Source organism: Camelus ferus, chromosome 9 (genome assembly GCF_009834535.1).
Source record: "Camelus ferus isolate YT-003-E chromosome 9, BCGSAC_Cfer_1.0, whole genome shotgun sequence".
NCBI lineage: Eukaryota > Metazoa > Chordata > Mammalia > Artiodactyla > Camelidae > Camelus > Camelus ferus.
In genome coordinates this window covers 8,809,009-8,828,271 of record NC_045704.1, presented here as the reverse complement: position 1 = coordinate 8,828,271, position 19,263 = coordinate 8,809,009, and the positions used below count along the sequence as shown (strand labels likewise).

Here is a 19,263-nt window from a genome sequence, read left to right as displayed (position 1 = left end):
CCTCACTCTTCCTATGCAGGCCTCACCTCCGTCCTCACAGCCTCTCCCACCGCGCCGGAGGTGCCCCCTCACGTCCTCCTCTCCCCCTCCGTCTTCACTCCCTCCCTCTCCCCTGGGGTCAGGAGCCCAGAAGAGGAGCAAGGGCCAGAGCAGCAGGCACTCCCCCCCCCCCGCCCCCTACCCTGTCCTCCATCAGGAGGAGGCTGAAGGAAGAGGCCTGGGTCTTGTCCCTAGGCGACCCCTCAGGGCAGGCTGGAGGACTGGGAAAGGGTGGTGGTTCTGACAGGACAGACCTAGGCTCTGGCTTTGGGCTCCCTGGCCTGGCTCCTCCCCGCGAGCCAGGAAGGCCTGAGATGGACAGAGATACCTGCTCGTGGGAAGCGCTTTAGGGACAACAGTTCACCAGCATCTGGAGACTAATAAAGTCACTGATGTGTTGTGCAGGCCCCGAGTGTCCCGTTCTGTCCTTGGGTCTCCTCCCTGAGCTCACGGTGGAGGGGAGGGGCACTGCGGGCCCGCCTCGGATCCTCCTCCGGGCCACGTGGGGGGCGGGGTGTCTGGGCTCAGCCTAGGGGCCTGGTTCCTTGTCCTTGAACCCGGTGATGAGCTGAGCCCCGTGAGAGGCGATGGGAGATGAGTTTCCGCAGGCGTCTGTGCCGCAGGGGAATTGCTCAGACATGCGGTTTATCCAGCTCGCTCAGTGGCCCCAGGAGCCGGTTCCTCTGCCTCCCTCACGGAGGCAGGACTCCGTCTAGCGCGCAGCTGCTTCGGGTTGTAATCCTGACCTTACAGCTTCAGGCTACGTGATCTTAGGTCCCATCCCCTCTCTGAGCCTATTTCCACGTCTGTCAGTAACAACAGTGGTACCCCCATCCCTTGCTAGGTGTAATATGTGGGGTAGGTCACCCCTCAAATATCATCAGTAGGTCTCTCCAGTGGCCCATTTTCCAAAGAGGAATCCAGTCTCCTGCTGGGGATGGTCCCAGGAGCCTGGTGGCTATCCGTCTGGACCCCCAGAGGGAGGTGGTGGGGGCTCGAGGGTGGCTCACTTGTTGGGTGCAGCCCTTGGCCAGAACCCTTCCCTGAGTGCCCCCTCACCTCTGTCCTAAGTTCAGCACAGGATCCAGACCCTGGTTCCTTCTCTCCAGGGAAAGACAGTTGCTCGTTTGGGTGTCCTGGAAGGAGAGCTCTGGCCTGACTGCACCCCCTGCTGATGTCTGACCCGCCCTCTCGGGTCTGGCATTGCCCTGGGCTCCTGTGTGTCCAGCGCCCGAGCCTGGGCTTCTGCCAGCCAAATCCTCCACAGTCACTGCCATAGGCTTTGCCAGCTCCTGGCTCAGAGTCCAGCGCTGGTGCGTCTGTCCAGTAAAACCCAGGCCACGGGCCATGCCCTGGCTGCAAGGGCGTCTGGGAAAGCGACTAGCTGGACTGTCTGGCGTGTATAGCCAGAGGCTGGCTCCACCTTCCAAGACTGGTGACAGCTGGAGGAGGTTGGGTGCCAGGGAATCTCCAGGAGTGATGGTGACTGTCAGGGTGCCTTGGGCAAACCCTTGGGCCTTAGCACTCACCCTGAGAAACAGGGCTAAGAGCGCTCCTGTGGAAGGGGCCCGTCCTGGAAGTTAAATGAGGGCATGAATGCAATGCTTGCATTGCTGGGCCTGCGGAAGCTTCCAGGACCACGGGCTCGCCTTTCCCTCCGGAGGTCCCTAGCACCATGTCCAGCAGAGGAAGCCGGCTGGGAGAGGCATGTCGCCTGCCGCAGGACCTCACGAGGAGACTGGGAGGAGCACAAGGAGGTGGGATCAGGGGTGTCAGGCCAGGCTGGGTCTTTCAAGCACTCAAAGCCATCAGCTCCTTTCATGGTCATGACCCAAGGAGACAGGCACTGTTGTCACCCCGTCACACACATCAGGGAACCGAGGCACCAGACCATCTGTGGCTGGGCTGTGGTCTCGGATCTAAACCAGGTGGTCTGGCCCCAGCGCCCTGGTGGCGCCTGCTCATCACGTGGCACTGATACTCCAGCACCTGCCATCGCTCAGGGCCCCTCGCTGCTGCCACCAGCACAGCCACCACCTGGGCTGTCGAGACTGCATCCCTGACTTCCCTCTGGTACCCCAACCCCCAACACACAGCATCCGCCTGTGCAATGGTCCATCGAGGTATCCCCATCTCTCTCCACCTTTGTCACACAGGATGCATGGTGCCGACCGAGCCTTGGGGTGGGAGGGGCCAGAAAACACTGAATCACTCTGCTGTACCCTGAAACCAACACAACTTTGTAAATCAACTATACTTCAATAAAAATTTAAAACTAGATAAGTATTTGATAAATTTAAAACTAAATCAGTGTTAGATTTGCAAATACTAACTACTATATATAAAATAGGTAAACAAGTTTATACTATACAGCACAGGGAACTATATTCAGTATCTCGTAATAACCTGTAATGAAAAAGAATCTGAAAACAAATATATGTATATTCATGTATGACTGAAACATGTTGTATACCAGAAGTTAACACAACACTGTAAACTGACTATACTTCAATTTAAAAAAAAAAAAAAATGCTACACAAAAAAACTAAATAAGCAAACAGTAGATGTTATAACGTCACTGCTGACTAGTTCTTTGAGAAACAAGAAACATTGTTTTCTGCTTCAGTTTTCCTAACAATTCAATAAAAGTTAAAACATCAAAAAACAAAATAAAAACAAAAACCCCCAGGCTGCACGCACAGTACGTTGGTGACTGCCCGTGGAGGAGGTAGAAGGGAATAGTATAATCCGTTTGAAAAGAGAAGGGCTTTTTGCACAGCCCAGTGATGGTGGTGAACCAAGGACAGAGGGGGTGTGATGAACCCAAACGGCTGCATCCGACCAGGAAAATAAGCAAAACCAACCGCCCCCCGACCCGGTCCCATCAGGACAGGATGAGCTGCGGCTCACCGGCCGTTTTTATTTACCAGCCAGCACCGCAGCCCGGAAAACCCAGATTGCAGCTTTGGAGGCTGGACCTCGTCTTCCTGCTTCCTTCTCTGGTGCCAAGAAGGGAGACTGTGGTTCATGGAGGTCCTCGTAGGAGCTGGCCGGTGGCCAGGGGCTCCAGACCGGCCACGGGAAGCCGTCAGGTTCCTGCTTCAGCTCCGAGGGGTCCGTGCAGGGGGCTCCGTCAGGGTGCCGCAGAGGTGAGCTGACTTTCCCTTAGTTTCCCTTCTGGCCGCTGCACCACTTCCAGTCCCTTTCCCCTAGTTAGAGGGAGCGGAAACACCAGGTTCGAACCCAGCCCGGCCCTTTCCTTGCTGTGTGAGAAGGTGAGCAGCCCGCTGGTGGGTGATGTAGCTCACTGGTTCCTGAATCCATTCTGGTTCCACTCCCAAAATACATCCTTAGCAGGGGAGGGTGTAGCTCGGTGGCAGAGCACGTGCTTAGCATGCACGAGGTCCTGGGTTCAATCCCCAGTACCTCCTCTGAAAAAATACTAAATAAACCTAATTACCCCCCCCCAAAATATATCTTGAAGCTCTACCTTTCTCTCCGCCTCCATCCCCCCCACCACTCTAGGTCAAGCCATAGGGGTTCACACTCCCCTCCTGCTTAAAACTGATTTCCCGGCTCTTGGGCATGAGGAATAGGTGTGGGAAGAGGCAGAAGTGAACCTTGTCCGAGAAACGGTCCCCACCCTCCAGCCACGCTTGTTCACAGGGCAGAGGCAGGGCCCCAGGGCGAGCGAGGCAGACAGAGCCAGGATGTGCAAGGCCTCTCAAGGCCCGAGCCTGAAGCCAGCACCGCTCACTCCACCATACCTCACCGGCCACTGCGAGCTGCGAGGCCGCGGGTGTTCAAACTCAGGAATCAGACCCCGCTTGGCTTGGCTCGGATGCGGGAAAGGGCGGGGGGCTGGGCCAGCAGTGCAGTCGCCTGAGAACTCTTTATTATTCAGCAGTCTTTACTGAGCACCTGCTGCGGCCAGGCACTGTGTCAGGAGGGGTCTGTGCCGAGGCCTGGGTGCTGCTGACCCAGCCCGGCAAAGACCCAGGCAGAGGGCACAGGCAGTCCCGAGGCCCTGGGGAGGAGAAGCCACGTGGCTGGGCGGGGGGGCGTGGAGGGAGGTGAGTCACGAACGCTTGTGGGCTAAAGTGAGGGTTTGGTTGTATTTTGGGCCGGCCGGGAACCATCAGAAGGCTTGGGGCCGGAGTTGTTTGCATCATCCTGTTTATACTTTAAAAGCAGTATTTTGGCTGTTGTGTGGAAAAGAGGTGCAGGGCGGGGGGAAGCAAAGGGAAGCAGGAGACTGAGGCGGGTCGGTCAGTTCAGGGAAGAGGACAGCAGACAGGAACAGAATGTCCCGCAGCCTCTCCCTAGTTCGTTGCCTTGGATCGAACCACTCCCTGTTCCGACATCCTGTTCTCTAGTCCTGCAGGTACGGGGTTCCCTTGTTACTGGGAGGGATGGTTGCACGATGGTTAAGCAACTAGGCTCTGGAGTCCAAATGCCTGCATTTGAATCTGGTTATTTACTGGCTGTGCAATCTTAGGGAGGTTACTTAACCTCTCTGAACCTCCGTGTTTGTCATTGGTTCATTGTCATTGAGGATAATATGGACCTTGTTAGGTTGTTGGGAGAATCCGGTGAGGTTGGCTCATTGCTTGAAGCCTAGTAAGTACTTATAATCACTAGTAACCGGTTTACGATCATTGGCAAGGACCCCTTTCCCAGTGGCTCCCTTCCCTGCCTGCTTTATATGCAAATCCTCAAAACTTTGTCCTCACAGCAACCCTGTGAAAATGTATATATGTATATATTTTTAATGGAGGTACTGGGAATTGAACCCAGGACCTCATGCATGCTAGGCATGCACTCTACCACTGAGCTGTATCCTCCCCTGGTATTTTAAAATTATTATTTAAAAAAATATTATTCCTCTTTTAAAGGTGAGGCTAATCTTTAGCCACTCAGATGGCTAATTAGGAAGTGGCAGAGCTGAGATTCAAAACCAGGCACGTCTGGTTCCAAAGTCCATTCTCTTTCCACGTCCCTTTCTTCCTCCAAAGCAATGCAAAGCAGCAGAGACTGAGGCACAGGGGACACGACAGGGGCAGAAAGGGACACAAAGCAGCCCAGGAGATGTGAGATGCCAGGACACGAGGACGCCAGAAAGGGCTGGACTCCAGGGCGGGGTGCCAGCCAAAACCCCTGCACGCACCCTCTTCCCATCGCAAAGCCCAAGGAAAGGTCACGTACTTGTCCTTCCACCCATTTCTAGGGCAGGGGTTTCCGTGCAGGATAGAATAGGGACCAAGGAGGTGAAGGAGGGAGGCTGGGGGTGGCCAGTAGGGGCTGGTGAGGTCTGTGGTGAACTGGGAAGAACAAGCCCTTTCCAAAGCTGCTCCTTGGCCCTCCTGGCAGCTGCCCCTGGGGACTTGGGCCCAGAGTTTACAGATCCCGCCCCCCCCCCCCCCCCCCCCCGGTATCAAGAGAAGGTAGAAATCCAGACCTCTGTGTGACATTTCTGAACTCCACATGCTGGTGACTCAATTCAACACCACAGAGGAACTAAACATACAAAAAGAAGACATAAAGCAAACTAGCAAACACACCCAGAGCACAGCAGGGGGTCTGGCCTGGGCCACCAACGTTTGCAGCGTCTGATCTGGCTCCCCAGGTCATCAGGGAGGAGATGGGGGTCCACAGACCTGTAGTGACTTTCCCACAATCCCACAGTCGGCCAGCGAACGCTGACTCCCGAATCCCTCCTTTTCAGGGCATGCAGTAGGGAAAACAGGAGTGGGGTCGTGGAGGGTGTTGCAAGGACACTGATCTTTGGGCTATTTATGGGCAGGAAAGGGAGTGAGGTCATACTCTCTTCCATGGACTCCCCATAGCAGCTATCAGCAGCCGAGCTCCAGGAAGCTCTCCCACCTTGGGAGCCTGCAGCCCATGAATCAGCACGTCCTCCCCGCATCGTCCCGCTTGAGTCACCGGTGTGAACACGCCGTGAGCATCAGCGATGCTTTTCACATGCCGTCCTCAACATTTCTGCCCTCTTTGGCTCCGCTCTGTTCTGACTCACCTCCACTTCGCTCGGAGTGTTCCTAGGAGAGCCAACTCTGATGCTTCTCTTCCTGCCCGCAGGTTCCTATTCTGTTACCTCTTGGACGTCTTTATCTTTCTGCTATCATGGTTTTCAGCCTCACTGACTTACTCCTCTTTAAAAAAAAAAACAAAAAACTAAGAATTTGATCCTTTCTGGCTCAATAATTCAATGAGGTCTTTCTTCCTCATCTACAGCGCTTTGATCTTTCCTTCAGAATTGTCCATCTTCCAGACAGAAGTGGTCCCTTACTATAGTGCTGGTGGAACTGGAAACTGGTACCCTAGTGCTGAAAGACTATATATGAAATATATACGAAAAACTTCAAAATGTCTATGACTTTTGACTGAGTTACCTTTATTCTAGGATCTGAGACTAAAGAATTAATCAGAAATTCGTAGGATTGTTTATATGCTGAGATGTCCACTGCCTGCTTCTTGTGACTTAGTGGCCAAAGGGCCAGCTGAGCTGTGGCTGAGTCTTGCCTCTGTCCCTTGGGAGATGTGCGGTATAGGACACGTTATTCCTGCACTTCCCCTCTGTAAAATGGGATTTTAGCGGTACCCGTTTTATAGGGCTATTTTTCAGGTTAAACGAGATGAATCTAAATAAAGGTGTTAGCACAGGGCCTGGCATATTCTAAGCATCCAGGACGGACGCCGCCCTGTTGTCATTCACGCAGCATTGCTCTGTTAATACAGTCCCATTCCCGGAGCCCTGAGGGGCAGCACGGATGTAATCTTACATGCAGATACTCTCTCTGACCCTCTGTGTCTTTTTCTCTCTCTTTTTATCTGCTTTGTCCTTCCATCCATCCATCCATCTGTGCAGACTGTTACCAAAAAATTGGCCTCTGTACCCCGAAAGATGAATTCAAATTCAGAGACAGAGTCCTTGGTGGCAACAGAAAAGAGCCGCTATATTGCTTTGCAGGCAGTGGGGAGTCACGGCGGCCTAACGCCTCAGAGACTGTGAGCCCACCTTGGGGCTGGGATCTCGAGGTTGTATAGGAAAACTGGACGGAGCAGAAGAGTGATAGCGGTCAGGGGCAGTTTGTGGTGCTGTGTTCTTCTTGGTCTTGGTAAGTCCGTCTGGCATCACAGAAAACTCCTTGGGTCTGTCCGTTCTTCTGAGGTCATCAACCACGACTTTCTGGAAAACAGCCGTGGGTTCAAGAATGTACAGGGAGGGCTGGGGGCTATTTCAGCCAAGCAACTGAGTGAGTAAACATAAAGAAAAACCATCGCCGTTTGGTCTTCGCAAAGCGCTGTCAGGCAGTTGCGGTCAATGTCCCGTATTACTCTCGGACAGAAGGAAAACCCAGTTCCTCCTGCTTCCTGCTCCACTCTTCTCCGCCTTTCCACCTACAACCTGTATTCTCATTTAGACACTTAAACATGTTATTTGCTGGGGGCAGGCTAAATCCTCCAGCCCCAGTTTCCTCAAGTACTTGATAAAAAAGTAAATGGAGTGGATAATCAGCCCCTTTGGATGTTAATGAGTGTTCCCGGCAGAAGCAGAATGTGTATGGGGGGTGTGGGGGCCGTGGGGGGCCGGGGAGGAAGCCTCTCCCCGCGTCTGCCATTTCTCGGGTGCTCACAGCTCAGCATGACGCTGATACGGCGTATTTCGGGGTGGCTTACTCTGCCCCTTCGGACGAGAGCGTTGAGGACGAGTTGCTGTTGATCCCTTGGCCTTGTAAGCGCCCCACCCAGCATGAAAACTCAGATGTGACATTGGGGGTGGGAGGTGTGATCTCTCAGGAAGCATTCGGTGCAGATTCCAGAAACCTGAGTCATCTGGCCGAAGTCAAGACATTTCCTGGGGGGAGGGCACAGCTCAGCGGCAGAGCGGCGCTCAGCATGCACGAGGGCCTGGGCTCAGTCCCTGCTGGCCCCATTAAAATAAATAATCACCCCCCCCCACCAAAAAAGCCCCACGTCTCCTGGCTTCCCCTCCCATTCCTGCCCTGACCCCGTGGCCACGTAGGAGCTGCTGCTCGATTTCCACACGTTCGTGAACCCCTCCCCCGCCCCGTTGCTGACTTCCTGCTTCACGCCATCGTGACCGGGAAGGACACTCGGCTATGCTAGGTGAGTACGGCCCAGAGACCTGCCGTGCACCCCAAGATCCTTCAAGGGCGTAGATCTCACGCTGTGTTCCTAACACACACGGGAAGCCGTAACCAAGCGGCTCCGGCAAGCGCTGGCAGGTGCTGGATCAGCCTGGGTTTGGCTCCCCCTCATGGGGGCAGAGGGTACAGCAACTCCCAGGGCTCCGGGCCCGTTTCGGGAAGAGATTGCGAGATGCGTGCGTTTGTGTGCGTATATATACATATGCATGTCCATGTCTACAGAGAGACATGCCTCCAGAAACCCGAAAGAGCAGGAGGCACGCTTGCGCCCTCTCAAACCACTCCCTCATGACAAAGGGACAGGAAGCAACTTAGCAGTGGGGACACCTGGTGGGCACCGCCTTGGCCAGGTGACCACAGTTAGCATCGACGGGGCGGGGGAACTGACGCCCCTGCTCCCACGACAGGATGTGCCCGGAAGGAGGTGATTCCTGCAACCGCACGACAGTGGCCGCTGCGGGTCACCAGAGTCTAATCGAGAGACGGTGTCCGACAAGCGCACGCTGGGAATCACCTGCAAAACAACTCACGGGTGGCCCCCCTTCCCCCAACAAAAAAGTCAAGGTCAGTGTCAAGGTCAAGAAAGACAAAGGAGAGCAGGGGGAGACGGCCAGTGGCGGCGGTGTCGGTTTGTTTGCTTTCGGTTTCGCCGTAACCGTTACTGGGACAACTGGCCAAACTGGAGTAAGGCCTGCCGCTCCGACGTGAGCGCGCGTCGATGTTAATTTCGCGATTTTGACGATTTTACTGTGGTTTACGTAAGAGGACTCCCTTGTTTTTAGGAGGGAAAAAAAGCACCACATTGAAGATTGAAGGGCAAAGGGGCATCGTGTTTGCAACTTCCTCTCACAGTTCAGAATATCTCCGTGTCCCTGGGGGAGGGGGGCCAGAAAAGTCAGACGCGGTGAAACATAACCGTGTGCAGTCTGAGTGAGAATTATTCGGACAACTTTCCCATATATTCAAAATTATTATTTTTTTAATGTTTAAAAAACAGTGATGAGGATTTAACTTTCCCTTAGGAACATCCAGCAAATATCTTTTCTACCTTCACTGGCTGGAATAATTGGGTCATGAGCTCATCTGGGTTGTAGACGGGGACCCAGGACACGTGGGAGGCGAGGGGAGGAGGGAGGAAGTGTCAGTTTCCACCCGAGTCCCCCATCACTCCCCCAAGACCAGGCATAGGTTAGCGTCCCCCACAGCACGTGGGACACACAGAACAAACATAGGTACTTCGACAAAACCCAGCAGACTTATCACCAATAGGAGCCAAATAAATGCCGAGCAGACCACTGCAGGGTCCACCCCGGGAGAGAGGTGTCCATTTCCACGTGTCCAGATTACAAAGAGGGATGCGGGCTCAAGACAGACATTCCGCTCAGTCATAGAAATTCGGGGAAAGCGACATTTCTCCCACATCGTCCGGGTTTTCTGTTTGTTTGTTTGCACGAGGTTTGGAGCTGCTGCATTTACTGTTGACGCACCGGTTAATCAGAGAAGGGAGGCCTCCTGCGTCTCCAGGTAACCACCTCTAGGCGTCAGCGTGGTCTGTCCTCCCCACTCACCCCAGCGTCACCCCTCCTCCTCCCTCCTCTTTCCCAGCAGAGCCATTTACACCTGCGTGTCATTTTCTTCCTCTCAGAGCTCCCCCTTCTCCTCCGGATGAGAAACGAATGATGCAGAGAAGAGAGGGAACAAAACTAGAGCAAGGAGCCCACAAGGGACTTTGTGGTCCTTGGTTTCTCACTCTCACTCGACCTCTCCCGAGGGTCCTGCTTTTTAAATTGAGACAGAAGGGGTGGGGGTCCAGAAATGTCCTTCAGTGGGGGTGGAGGGACACGGTGAAGCACAGACCTACAGAATACGGATGGGGATCTCGAAGGCTAAACTGTGGCTCTTCCCACAAAGAGACCAGGAAACTGTGTCCTGTGAGGACCGGGACGTCCAGGAAGCACAGGCAACCCCTTGATTCCAGGGTGCTTTCCTCGGGAAAACTGCTGCTGTCCGGGGCCAACAGGGAAGGAAACAGACAGACGACCGAGAAACAGAAATGGAGAGGGAGAGAGAGCTCACACACACACACATGCACACGCACGTGCACACATGTACTTCACTGGTTCATCCAACAAATATTTATTGAGTTCCAGGCACTGTTTTAGGGGCTGTTGCAGGGTTTCCCATCCATGGTGCTCTCGGCATCTGGGGCTGGATCATTCTTTGCAGGGGAGGGGGGCGTCCCGTGCACTGCAAGGGGCTGAGCATCATCCCTGACCCCCACCCACCAGATGCCAGAAGCACCCTCCCAAGTCACGACAAGCAAAAGAGTGTCCAGGCACAGCCGGACATGCCCACCTGGGTGGGCACCTGTGTGCTGGTGGCACAGCGATGCTCAGGACAGAACCTCAGCCCCTCACTAAACTCATCACCCAGGGAAGGGACAACTCACAACAAACAAGGGACCCAAGTGCCTCGTGCAGGAGAGGGGCAGCTGCAAAGAGGCAAAGAGACCGGGGGGGGGGGCTTGCAGAGAGGAACCCAGAGCTGCAGAGACAGCAGCTACAGGTGGAGAGAAACCCAGGGGCATGGAGAGCAGTGAACACAGAGTCCTCCCAAACAGAGACACGGAGGGTGGCGGGTGATCCTCGGATAAACAGAGCAGACACCTCCGGTTAGAAGGTCAGGGGGGAAACCGAGGTAGGCAAACGTATCCCTGCCTCCAAGCAGCCTTGTTCTGACCTCACAGAGCAGCGAAGGAAAGCCCCTCCCGTGGGTGGATCCTCGCCTGCCCTCACTGCTCCTTCCTCTGCACTGTCTCTCCCTCTTCTCCCCACCTGGTTTGCTGAGCACCCCCTCCCGTAGCTTTCCAGCTTCTTCCTCCTCCTCCTCTCCCCTCAGGAGGCATAAAAGCTGGAGTCATGCAGGAGCTGGGACCCAGACCGGAGAGAGAGCTGGGGAGAGCTGCCAGCTGCAGTGAGGTGAGCAGGGAGGGGGGCAGCGGTCCTGGGAGGATGCAGGGAAGGCAGGAAAGGATGGGGACCTGGTGGTGGGGCCCAGGGGAGGGCAGGAAAAAGGATTGGAAGATCTGGGACAGTCTGGAGGAGGGAGTGAGAATCAGGCATTTCAGGGCATGGTTTTGGGCCAAAGAGAGTAGATGGGGGCAGGCTGGGTAGGAGATAGGAATGCCTCTGTGATTCTTAAACTTGGGTCACTCATGCATTGTGGGGTTTGGGGGCACATTTTTATGTATCGAATGTCCTATTACTTCCTTACTTCCTTGGGTGTTTTCCCTGCATCAGCTCTCTTCCTAAATAAATGTGCTCCACAAAAAACGCCAAGAAACTAGGAAGTGTTTGTTTTAATTGTCTATTGTATGTTTAAGACAAAAGGACGTAGAGAAAAATAATGCCATTTGCAGTGGCATAGATGGACCTGGAGGTCGTCATTCTAAGTGAAGTAAGCCAGAAAGAGAAAGAAAAATGCCATATGATGTCACTCATATGTGGAATTAAAAAAAAAAAAAAAGGAAAGGAAAGGAAAAAAAGAGGATACTAATGAACTGATCTACAAAACAGAAACAGACTGGCAGATGTAGTAAACAATCTTCTGGTTACTGGGGAAAGGGCGTGGGAAGGGATACATTTGGGAGTTTGAGATTTGCAGATAATAACCACTACATATAAAAATAGATTTAAAAAACAAATGTCTTCTGTATAGTGCAGGAAACTATATTCAGTATCTTGTGATAACCTTTAATGAAAAAGAATATGAAAATGAATAGTTGTATGTATCTGCATGACTGGGACATTGTGTCCCAGAAATGGACACATTGTAACTGACTGTATGTCAATTAAAAAAAAAAAGACGTGGAGATGAACCTTCAGTTAACAATAAGGTAATCTGGTATAAGAGTTAAATTATAATGTGAAATTAAAGTATAATTTCACAATATAGATGCATGTCAAGCCACGCAGGACGCCTTAAGCGTCCACAGTGTTGTACGTCAATTACTTTTCAATAAAACTGGAAGGAAGACAAACAAGTTAGGAGAATACATCTCATGTTAACAAACAAAAAACTTAAAAAAGAAAACAACTCATGGAAAAGCCCACAGAAGCCTTGAAGGCGGTGGGAACGCCTCCCGCCTGATGGGGCGGTGGCGGCACCGCGGCGCGCACGGCCGCCGGTTCTCCCCAGAGGCGCGCTGTAAGTGCACGTGAGTCCTCCGCCCGTCAGTTACAGCCCAGTCAAGCTGCAAAATACGTAACAAACTCACGACCCTCTCTTTGCAGTGTTCTGTGGCCTCTAGCGCCCGCCCGGGCCCTCAGATGGCTCCGTCTGTCTGTCTGGTCCTCCTTGCCGTCCTGCTCAGCCTGGCGGAGACGCCAGCCTCCGCTCCTGTCCCCCGGGTGAGACCTCCTGTGCCCCTGCGCTCCCGCGGGACCCCCTCTCACCACCCTGCTAGGAGGACTGTTGCTAATTTTCCTGGCTGAACTGGGGACCAGGGAACAAGTTGTGAAAATATGAGAAGAAAGACAGGGACTGGCTTCATGTTCTTGGCCCCAGGGCTAGAATAGAACCCAGGTGGAACGCAGAGAGTCAGGGCCCAGCTCACCTGAACCAAAACCTTCCTAGCATCTAGCGTTAGCCCAGAGATGTCCAGAGAGGCCTTCCGAGGTAGGACTTACTGTCATTGTAAAATTGCAGGCAGGACAGTCACCTGCAGGGCTCACAAGGCACCAAGTGCCACCCCCACCCCCCCAAGTTCCTGGTTGGGCGAATCTGCATTTCTTATTGTATCTTTTTTTTTAATTTTATTTTTTACTATTTGCTGGGGGGGGGGTGATAATTAGGTTACTATTATTTATTTAATGGAGGTACTGGGGATTGAACCTCGTGCATGCCAAGCACACGCTCTACCACTAAGCTATACCCTTCCCCACAGCAGTGGTTTTCAAAGCTTTCTTTTTATTCCGAGTTGCTTGTCTTAGGAAGCCTTCAGTGTCCTCATTGGTGACTTCGGGTTAAGTGAACCCACTTCACAAGCTAGCGGTTAAGCGGTGTGCAGTCTGCCCCACGTCACCCCAGGCCTGTGGGCGCCGGCTCCCTCTCCGCTCTCTGAGAGTCTGTCTCTCTGTCTCTGTCCAGGGGCGAGGAGGCTGGACCCTCAACAGTGCCGGCTACCTTCTGGGTCCCGGTGAGCGAGCCCACTCTGAGCACTCCCTCCCTGTCTGGCGCCTGGGGCCAGTGCATTCGCAGCCCTGTAAAGACCCTCAGCTCACATTCACTGAAGCCCACGGGCTTTCCTTCCACTGTCTTGGGGGTTGGTCTAGTGGAGTAATGGGGGGTGGACCCCAGAGCCAGAGCATGGGGTTCAGGTCCCACCTCTTCCCCTGGCTTGGGATACAGCCTTAATCTCTCCACACCTCCGTGTCCTCGTCTGTGACGATGCGTATAACCATGGCCCCTGCTGCGCGGGGCTGTCGTGAGGATCAGATAAATTAGATCGACACCTGGCGTGCTCCTCCACCCCCCTTCCCCCAAGCGCTCTTCCTTGGGCACCCTGTTGTATAGGTGGCAGTGTGCCACTTGGCGACAGCTAGATCAGTTGCATGCCGAGATCCCTGCGCTGCAGCGGTGTGGCAGGGCAGAAAGGAAGTGATCTTTGGATCCAGACGGAGGAGGGTTCCAACCCCACTTCCACCACTTAGCCCTGGGGTAACTTGGAGCAGGAGACTGTACTTTCAGAGCCAGGATCTCCTCCCTGGCAAGTAGGGACTGTCGGCGTGCACCCTGCCCCCGGCTTCAGTGGAGGCGGGACTGCGGGATTCAGGGTGTTGTCTCTGCCGTTTAACGATCCCCTCGTCTTGCTCCTCCCACCCGTCCTCAGTGCCCCCTCCTCCCCCGAGGGCTGACGGAGGCAGGGAGGAGAAGATGGCCCTCGGGACCCTAGACCTGTGGAAAGCCATTGGTGAGTGAACGGGGAGCGAGACCCCTCTTCCTCTCCAGCACTCTCTTTCGCCGCCCCACTGCTGGCCTTGCAGACTCGGGCTCCAGCCCTTGCTCTGCCCCTTACTAGTTGAGGGAGCTTGAGCAGGGGTTGCAGCTTGCTTTAAAGGCCTAAAACGGCGTTATGAAAACCACCTCACAGTGGAAGCAAGCACGGAGGACTCCTAGAGGGGAGCCTGGTACATGGCGGGAACTAGCTAAGGCATGGTCGTCCTAAGTATTATCTCCGTGCAAGGCTCTCCATCCCCTTCCTCTTTGCTCCTCCCTGGTCCTGTTACCTCATCTTCTCACCTGGCCGAGGACCATCTCTGAGATTCCCCTCCATTCCCATTGCACGTCTCAAGGGAGAGAGCCTTGGAGGTGCACGGGGCTTGGGAGCCCTGGGTAGACACACTGTGAAGGCAGCGTTTGACTTGACTGGAATCTGCTCACCATCGCCACCTGCCAGGTGGGGGCAGTTCAGTGCCTCTCAGGCAGTTCCTTCGCAACCTCTGCAGCTGTTGACATTTGGGGCTGAAATGTCATGCACACGGGGGGATGTTGAGCAGAATCCCTGGCCTCCACCCACTAGATGGCACAGGACCTCCAAGTTAGGACAACGAAAAATGTCTTATGTGGCTGAACGTCTCCCGCGGAGGAAGAGAGGGTGGGCGGTGGGGAACGCTTGCCCCTGGAGGAGAGCCACCAAGTGCTGTAAGGTTCCGAGGAGATAAAGGAAGCAGAGCCACGAGGGACGGGACAAGGTGGGGAACTGAGTGGCCTGGAGGAATAACGAGTTTTGTCTTTCTTCTTAGATGGGCTCCCTCACTCCCAGTCCCAGCTGGCCTCCAGGAGGGGTCTGAGGGAGACTTTCAGCCAAACCAGAGATTGGAGGTAAAGCTGGGCAAATATGGAAGAGAGTTGGGGGAGCGATGGGACAAGAACAGGCGAAAAAGTAGCAGAACCTGAAGGATCGGAGGATCAGGGAGGAAACTGAAATCACCCAAGGCCCCCCTCACCCAAACCCACAGCTCCTGACCGGCCATACGTCCTCAGCGCTGAACTCCCTTCCTGGCTTTGACCGCTCACTGCCACTCTGTTCCTTCACTTCAGATCCTGCCTCACTGCCCAGCTCTAATGTGCCAACCAGCCCCTGATGTCTCTCCACAATCTGGCATTTTTCCTAATTATGATTCCCCCCACCCAAACCTGCGTCCCCCCAAAATCCCCCCCAAGCTCAGCCGTAGCTGAGACATTGACCTCACGGTTCAATTCCAGCTCGACCTCTCTTCCAAATGAGATCCTTATTTCCAGCCTCTAAACTCACTCCGAACTCCCCTGCACTCAGCCACATACGCCCTTCTGTCCCCACTCCGGCTTCCGGTTTCCTGGGAACCCTGGGTCCGATTACTCTAGGATGTTTGCACCAGCTCTTGCTTCAATCCGGAACATTCTGTGTCCAGAGCTGCGCATGGCTAGATCCTTCACGTTGTTCAGAAGTCAGTTCAGTCATCACTTCCACCTGAGAGGTTCTCCCTGCCCTCTGGCATAAACCTGTTTCATCTGCTTCTGTCATCTTGCTTTATTTTAATTGTAACATTGGTCACTCTGCGATTCTTCCTTCTCATGTATTTATCTGCTTATACTCTGTCTTCTCCAATAAATCTAAACTCCACGTGCGTAGAGACCGTCTGCCTTGCTCAAGGCCCAGCACGGTGGAGGCTGTGTTGTGGGGACTTGGTAAATATTTGCGCTTGATAAATATTTGTTACATGAATGAACTAAATTATCCAAATGCAGGCTTCACGTGCCACCTTCCCACCCAGCCACGATCTTGGTCAGCGATCCAGCCCCAGCTTTGCCTGCCTTCCTCCAGCTGGATTTCCACCCCAACTCTGCCTCTCACTCCTATTTTGGGAAACTAACACCATGTCTTTATCCCACTGTACTAATCCTTTGAAAAGCATTTCTTGGAGATCAGCCAACCTTGGACATGACACCCCTCCTGAGTTTACTAACTCCCACTCCATCCTGGGCTACACTCTGGCTCTTGAAAACACCCACCACCACCACGTACCACCTTAAAACGGGGGTGGGAAGGGGAGACGGGAAGGCTCCTGGATCTGAGACGACCCGACGAGACCTCCGTCTCTAACTTCACCACCCGCCTCGAGGACTTGCTTTGGGTGGTGGTTTTGAGCAGAACCACTCAAAACTCCCCTCTTCCTCCCCCACAGGCCTGGGCGTGCTCGGCGAGAAAGTTCCCAAAGAGGAGGACCTCCTGCAGTCAGAGGTGTCTCCAAACGTCCGCTCCAGCTCCTCCTGAAACCCTGTGGAGACAGCCTCTCCTGAGACTGAGATCCTGAAATTAAACCCCAGAACCTCGGGAAGAAAATTCGGAGCGTTTGAAGAATGATTCTCAAAAGTCCCTGGACTGTCTCAGGTTTTACTTGGAATAAGTATGAAGTGATGTCGACCAACTCAAGAATAATTCTGGGGGGGAGGGTGTGGCTCAGTGGCAAAGTGTGTGCCTAGCATGCTTGAGGTCCTGGGTTCGATCCCTGGTACCTCCATCAGGAAAAATAAATAAATAAACCTAACTACCCCCCCCCCAAAAAAGAATAATTCTGGCACCATTTAGGAGCTCCTGAGAGTAATCAGGGAAAACTCCCGCAGCGCGTTTAAAGTAGTCGAGCTCTTGGCATCACCTCGCTCATCACGTGAGCTATTGGCTAATATAACATCGATATCCTGTTTAATGCTGAGATGCTCGGACGACGCGATGGGAAAAGATCCTCGAAGGTAGCATGCTTGCCCTTCCCCGCTCCTCTACCCAACCCGAGCCTCCTCCAGCCAGGAGTGGAGACGGGTCCTCTGCTGCAGGATGGAGAAAATAAAGTATTTCTTTTCAAATAATCCTTTCTCCTTACTGATTTGGGGGGGGTGGTCGGGGGAGGTAATCGGGTTGGTTTGTTTGTTTAATGGAGGTACAGGGGGTTGTTCAGAAAGAGGGCGCACAACACGGTGATGGTAACACGCAGGTTGGCAGAGAACTACCAAAGACCAGGGAGAGTTCTGGAAGGCTTAACAGGGACGCCGCTACAGGCACCAGCGGGCCACCCTGGCAAGGGGCGCCTGCGGGAGCCCCGAGGGTGGGTGTGCGGGGTCTCTTTTGGGGGGGAGGGGGCTGTGCACACGAGGAGGGGGATGTGTGATCAGCTCGTGCACAGGTCCCTGACTGGTTGTAAGATCCGTTAGGGACTCCCCTGAACACTAGGCTTCCGACTCTGATGTGAGGCCAGCCCGCCCTGGGTACCGTGAGCCGGGCTGCCTCCTGGGCCGGTGAGTTTTGCCAGGATAAACACACATCAGGAGTTGCTTTCTGTCTTGCAGAAATGCAGGTGTGCGGAGGGCCCTGCGGTGGGGGGTGGGGGTTAAGGTGTCAGTGGCTCCGGGCACAGGGAGCCCAGGGTGGGGGTTTTATAACTCAAGAGGTGCTGGCCCACTCCTCCTGGAGGGGGGACTGTGGCGTTCTTAGCTGAGGAGGTGGAAGAGGGCATTGAGAGGGGGTGACAGACTGAAGACACAGGTGGGCAGAGCGCCTACCGTTAACATCCCTTCAGTAAATATTACTGAGTGTGTGCAGAACTCAGGCGGTGGGACAAGTGGGTAGCAAAACACACACACAAATCCTTGCCCTGTTGGTGCCTGCATTCCAGGAGAGAAAGAACTTGGGCATTGAAATAAACTAATAAATAAAACATGTACTGTTCCCTACAGTGGTGAGTGTTACGGAGAAAACTGAAGCAGAGACGGGGGAGAGGAAGTTCCGAAGGAGCCTGGACTTCCCAGTGTGCGGCCGGGGAGGTGTGAAGGAGGAGGGGATGCAGCCAGAAGGATGAGTGGAAGAAGAGAATGCCAGGCAGACTGGGGACCAGGGGCCAGTGCTCAGGGTGGGAGTCACATTCTGGATGTATTTGCAGGTAGAGCTCAAAGAATTCTCTGAAGGACTTGCTCTGTGATTTGAGAGAGCAGTCAAAAATGAGATCCTGTTTTTCTTTTTTTAATGGAGGTGCTGGGGCTTGAACCCAGGGCCTCGTGCATGGTAAGCGCATGCTCTACCACTAAGCTCTACCCTCCCCTGAGCCCCACTTTTTTAATCTAAGTGAATGGAAGGATGGAGCTGCCACTGAAGGATACAGGAAGCTGTGCACAGTGCAGCTTTCTGGGGGAGACCAGGAGCTCCTTTCTGGATATATTAAGGTTGAGGTTACCTACTGGTTACCTGTGGGGTAGGCAGCTGGCAGGTGGACATGCAAATCTGGAGTTCAGAGGAGAGGTGCAAATGGACAGAATTTGGAGCATCAGTGGTATTTAGATGGAAAATAGAAAAGAGGTCCAAGGGAGACTCTGGCCTGGCCAACAACCCGACACACAGCTCTCCTGGCCTCCCTCCCAGGCTGGACGGCCATAATCATCTAGGGCCAGTCCTTGGACTACCTTTGTTTCTGAGGTTTCATGCAGGGCAATCAGAGTAAAGGGAGAAAGTTGTGCCTGAGTCCTCATTGCTCCCATCACCATCTCCCTGCAGAAGCGGTGAATGTGTCTGCAGAGGAAATGGGGAGCCCTTTGTAAGAGGGAGAAGACTTCAGTGCCCAGTGCAGATCACCCTCCATGTGCTCCAGTGAGTAACAAATTTTGCCAAGGACGTGGAGAAAAGGGAACGTTCATGCACTGTAGGTGGGAATGTAAATTAGCACAGACACTATGGAAAACAGTATAGAGGTTACTAAAAAACCAAAAGTAAAACTCCCAAAATACCCTCCAAGTCCACTCTGGAGTGTATATTCAGAGAAAATGAACAAAAACACTAATTCAAAAAGATATATGCAAAACCCAAAAATTCAAAACAAAGATATACACACCCCAGTGTTCAAAGCACTATTTACAATAGCCAAGATATGGAAACAACCTAAGTGCCCATCAGCAGATGAATGGATAAAGAAGATGTGGTATATATATATAATGGAATATTACTCAGCCATAA

At 53.5% G+C, this 19,263-nt stretch overlaps 1 protein-coding gene across 1 annotated transcript; it reads left to right on the top strand.

Annotated features, from left to right (window-relative positions):
- The first annotated feature begins 7,914 nt into the window (after nt 1–7,914).
- On the top strand, nt 7,915–17,132 carry GALP (galanin like peptide). The gene is given in 9 exon segments (XM_032487624.1): nt 7,915–8,187; nt 8,636–9,752; nt 11,127–11,206; nt 12,521–12,637; nt 13,377–13,425; nt 14,119–14,199; nt 15,032–15,090; nt 15,092–15,110; nt 16,454–17,132. Coding segments are annotated over 7 exon segments (474 nt in total). The 5' UTR covers nt 7,915–8,187; nt 8,636–9,752; nt 11,127–11,146; the 3' UTR covers nt 16,543–17,132.
- Nucleotides 17,133–19,263: the final 2,131 nt, after the last annotated feature.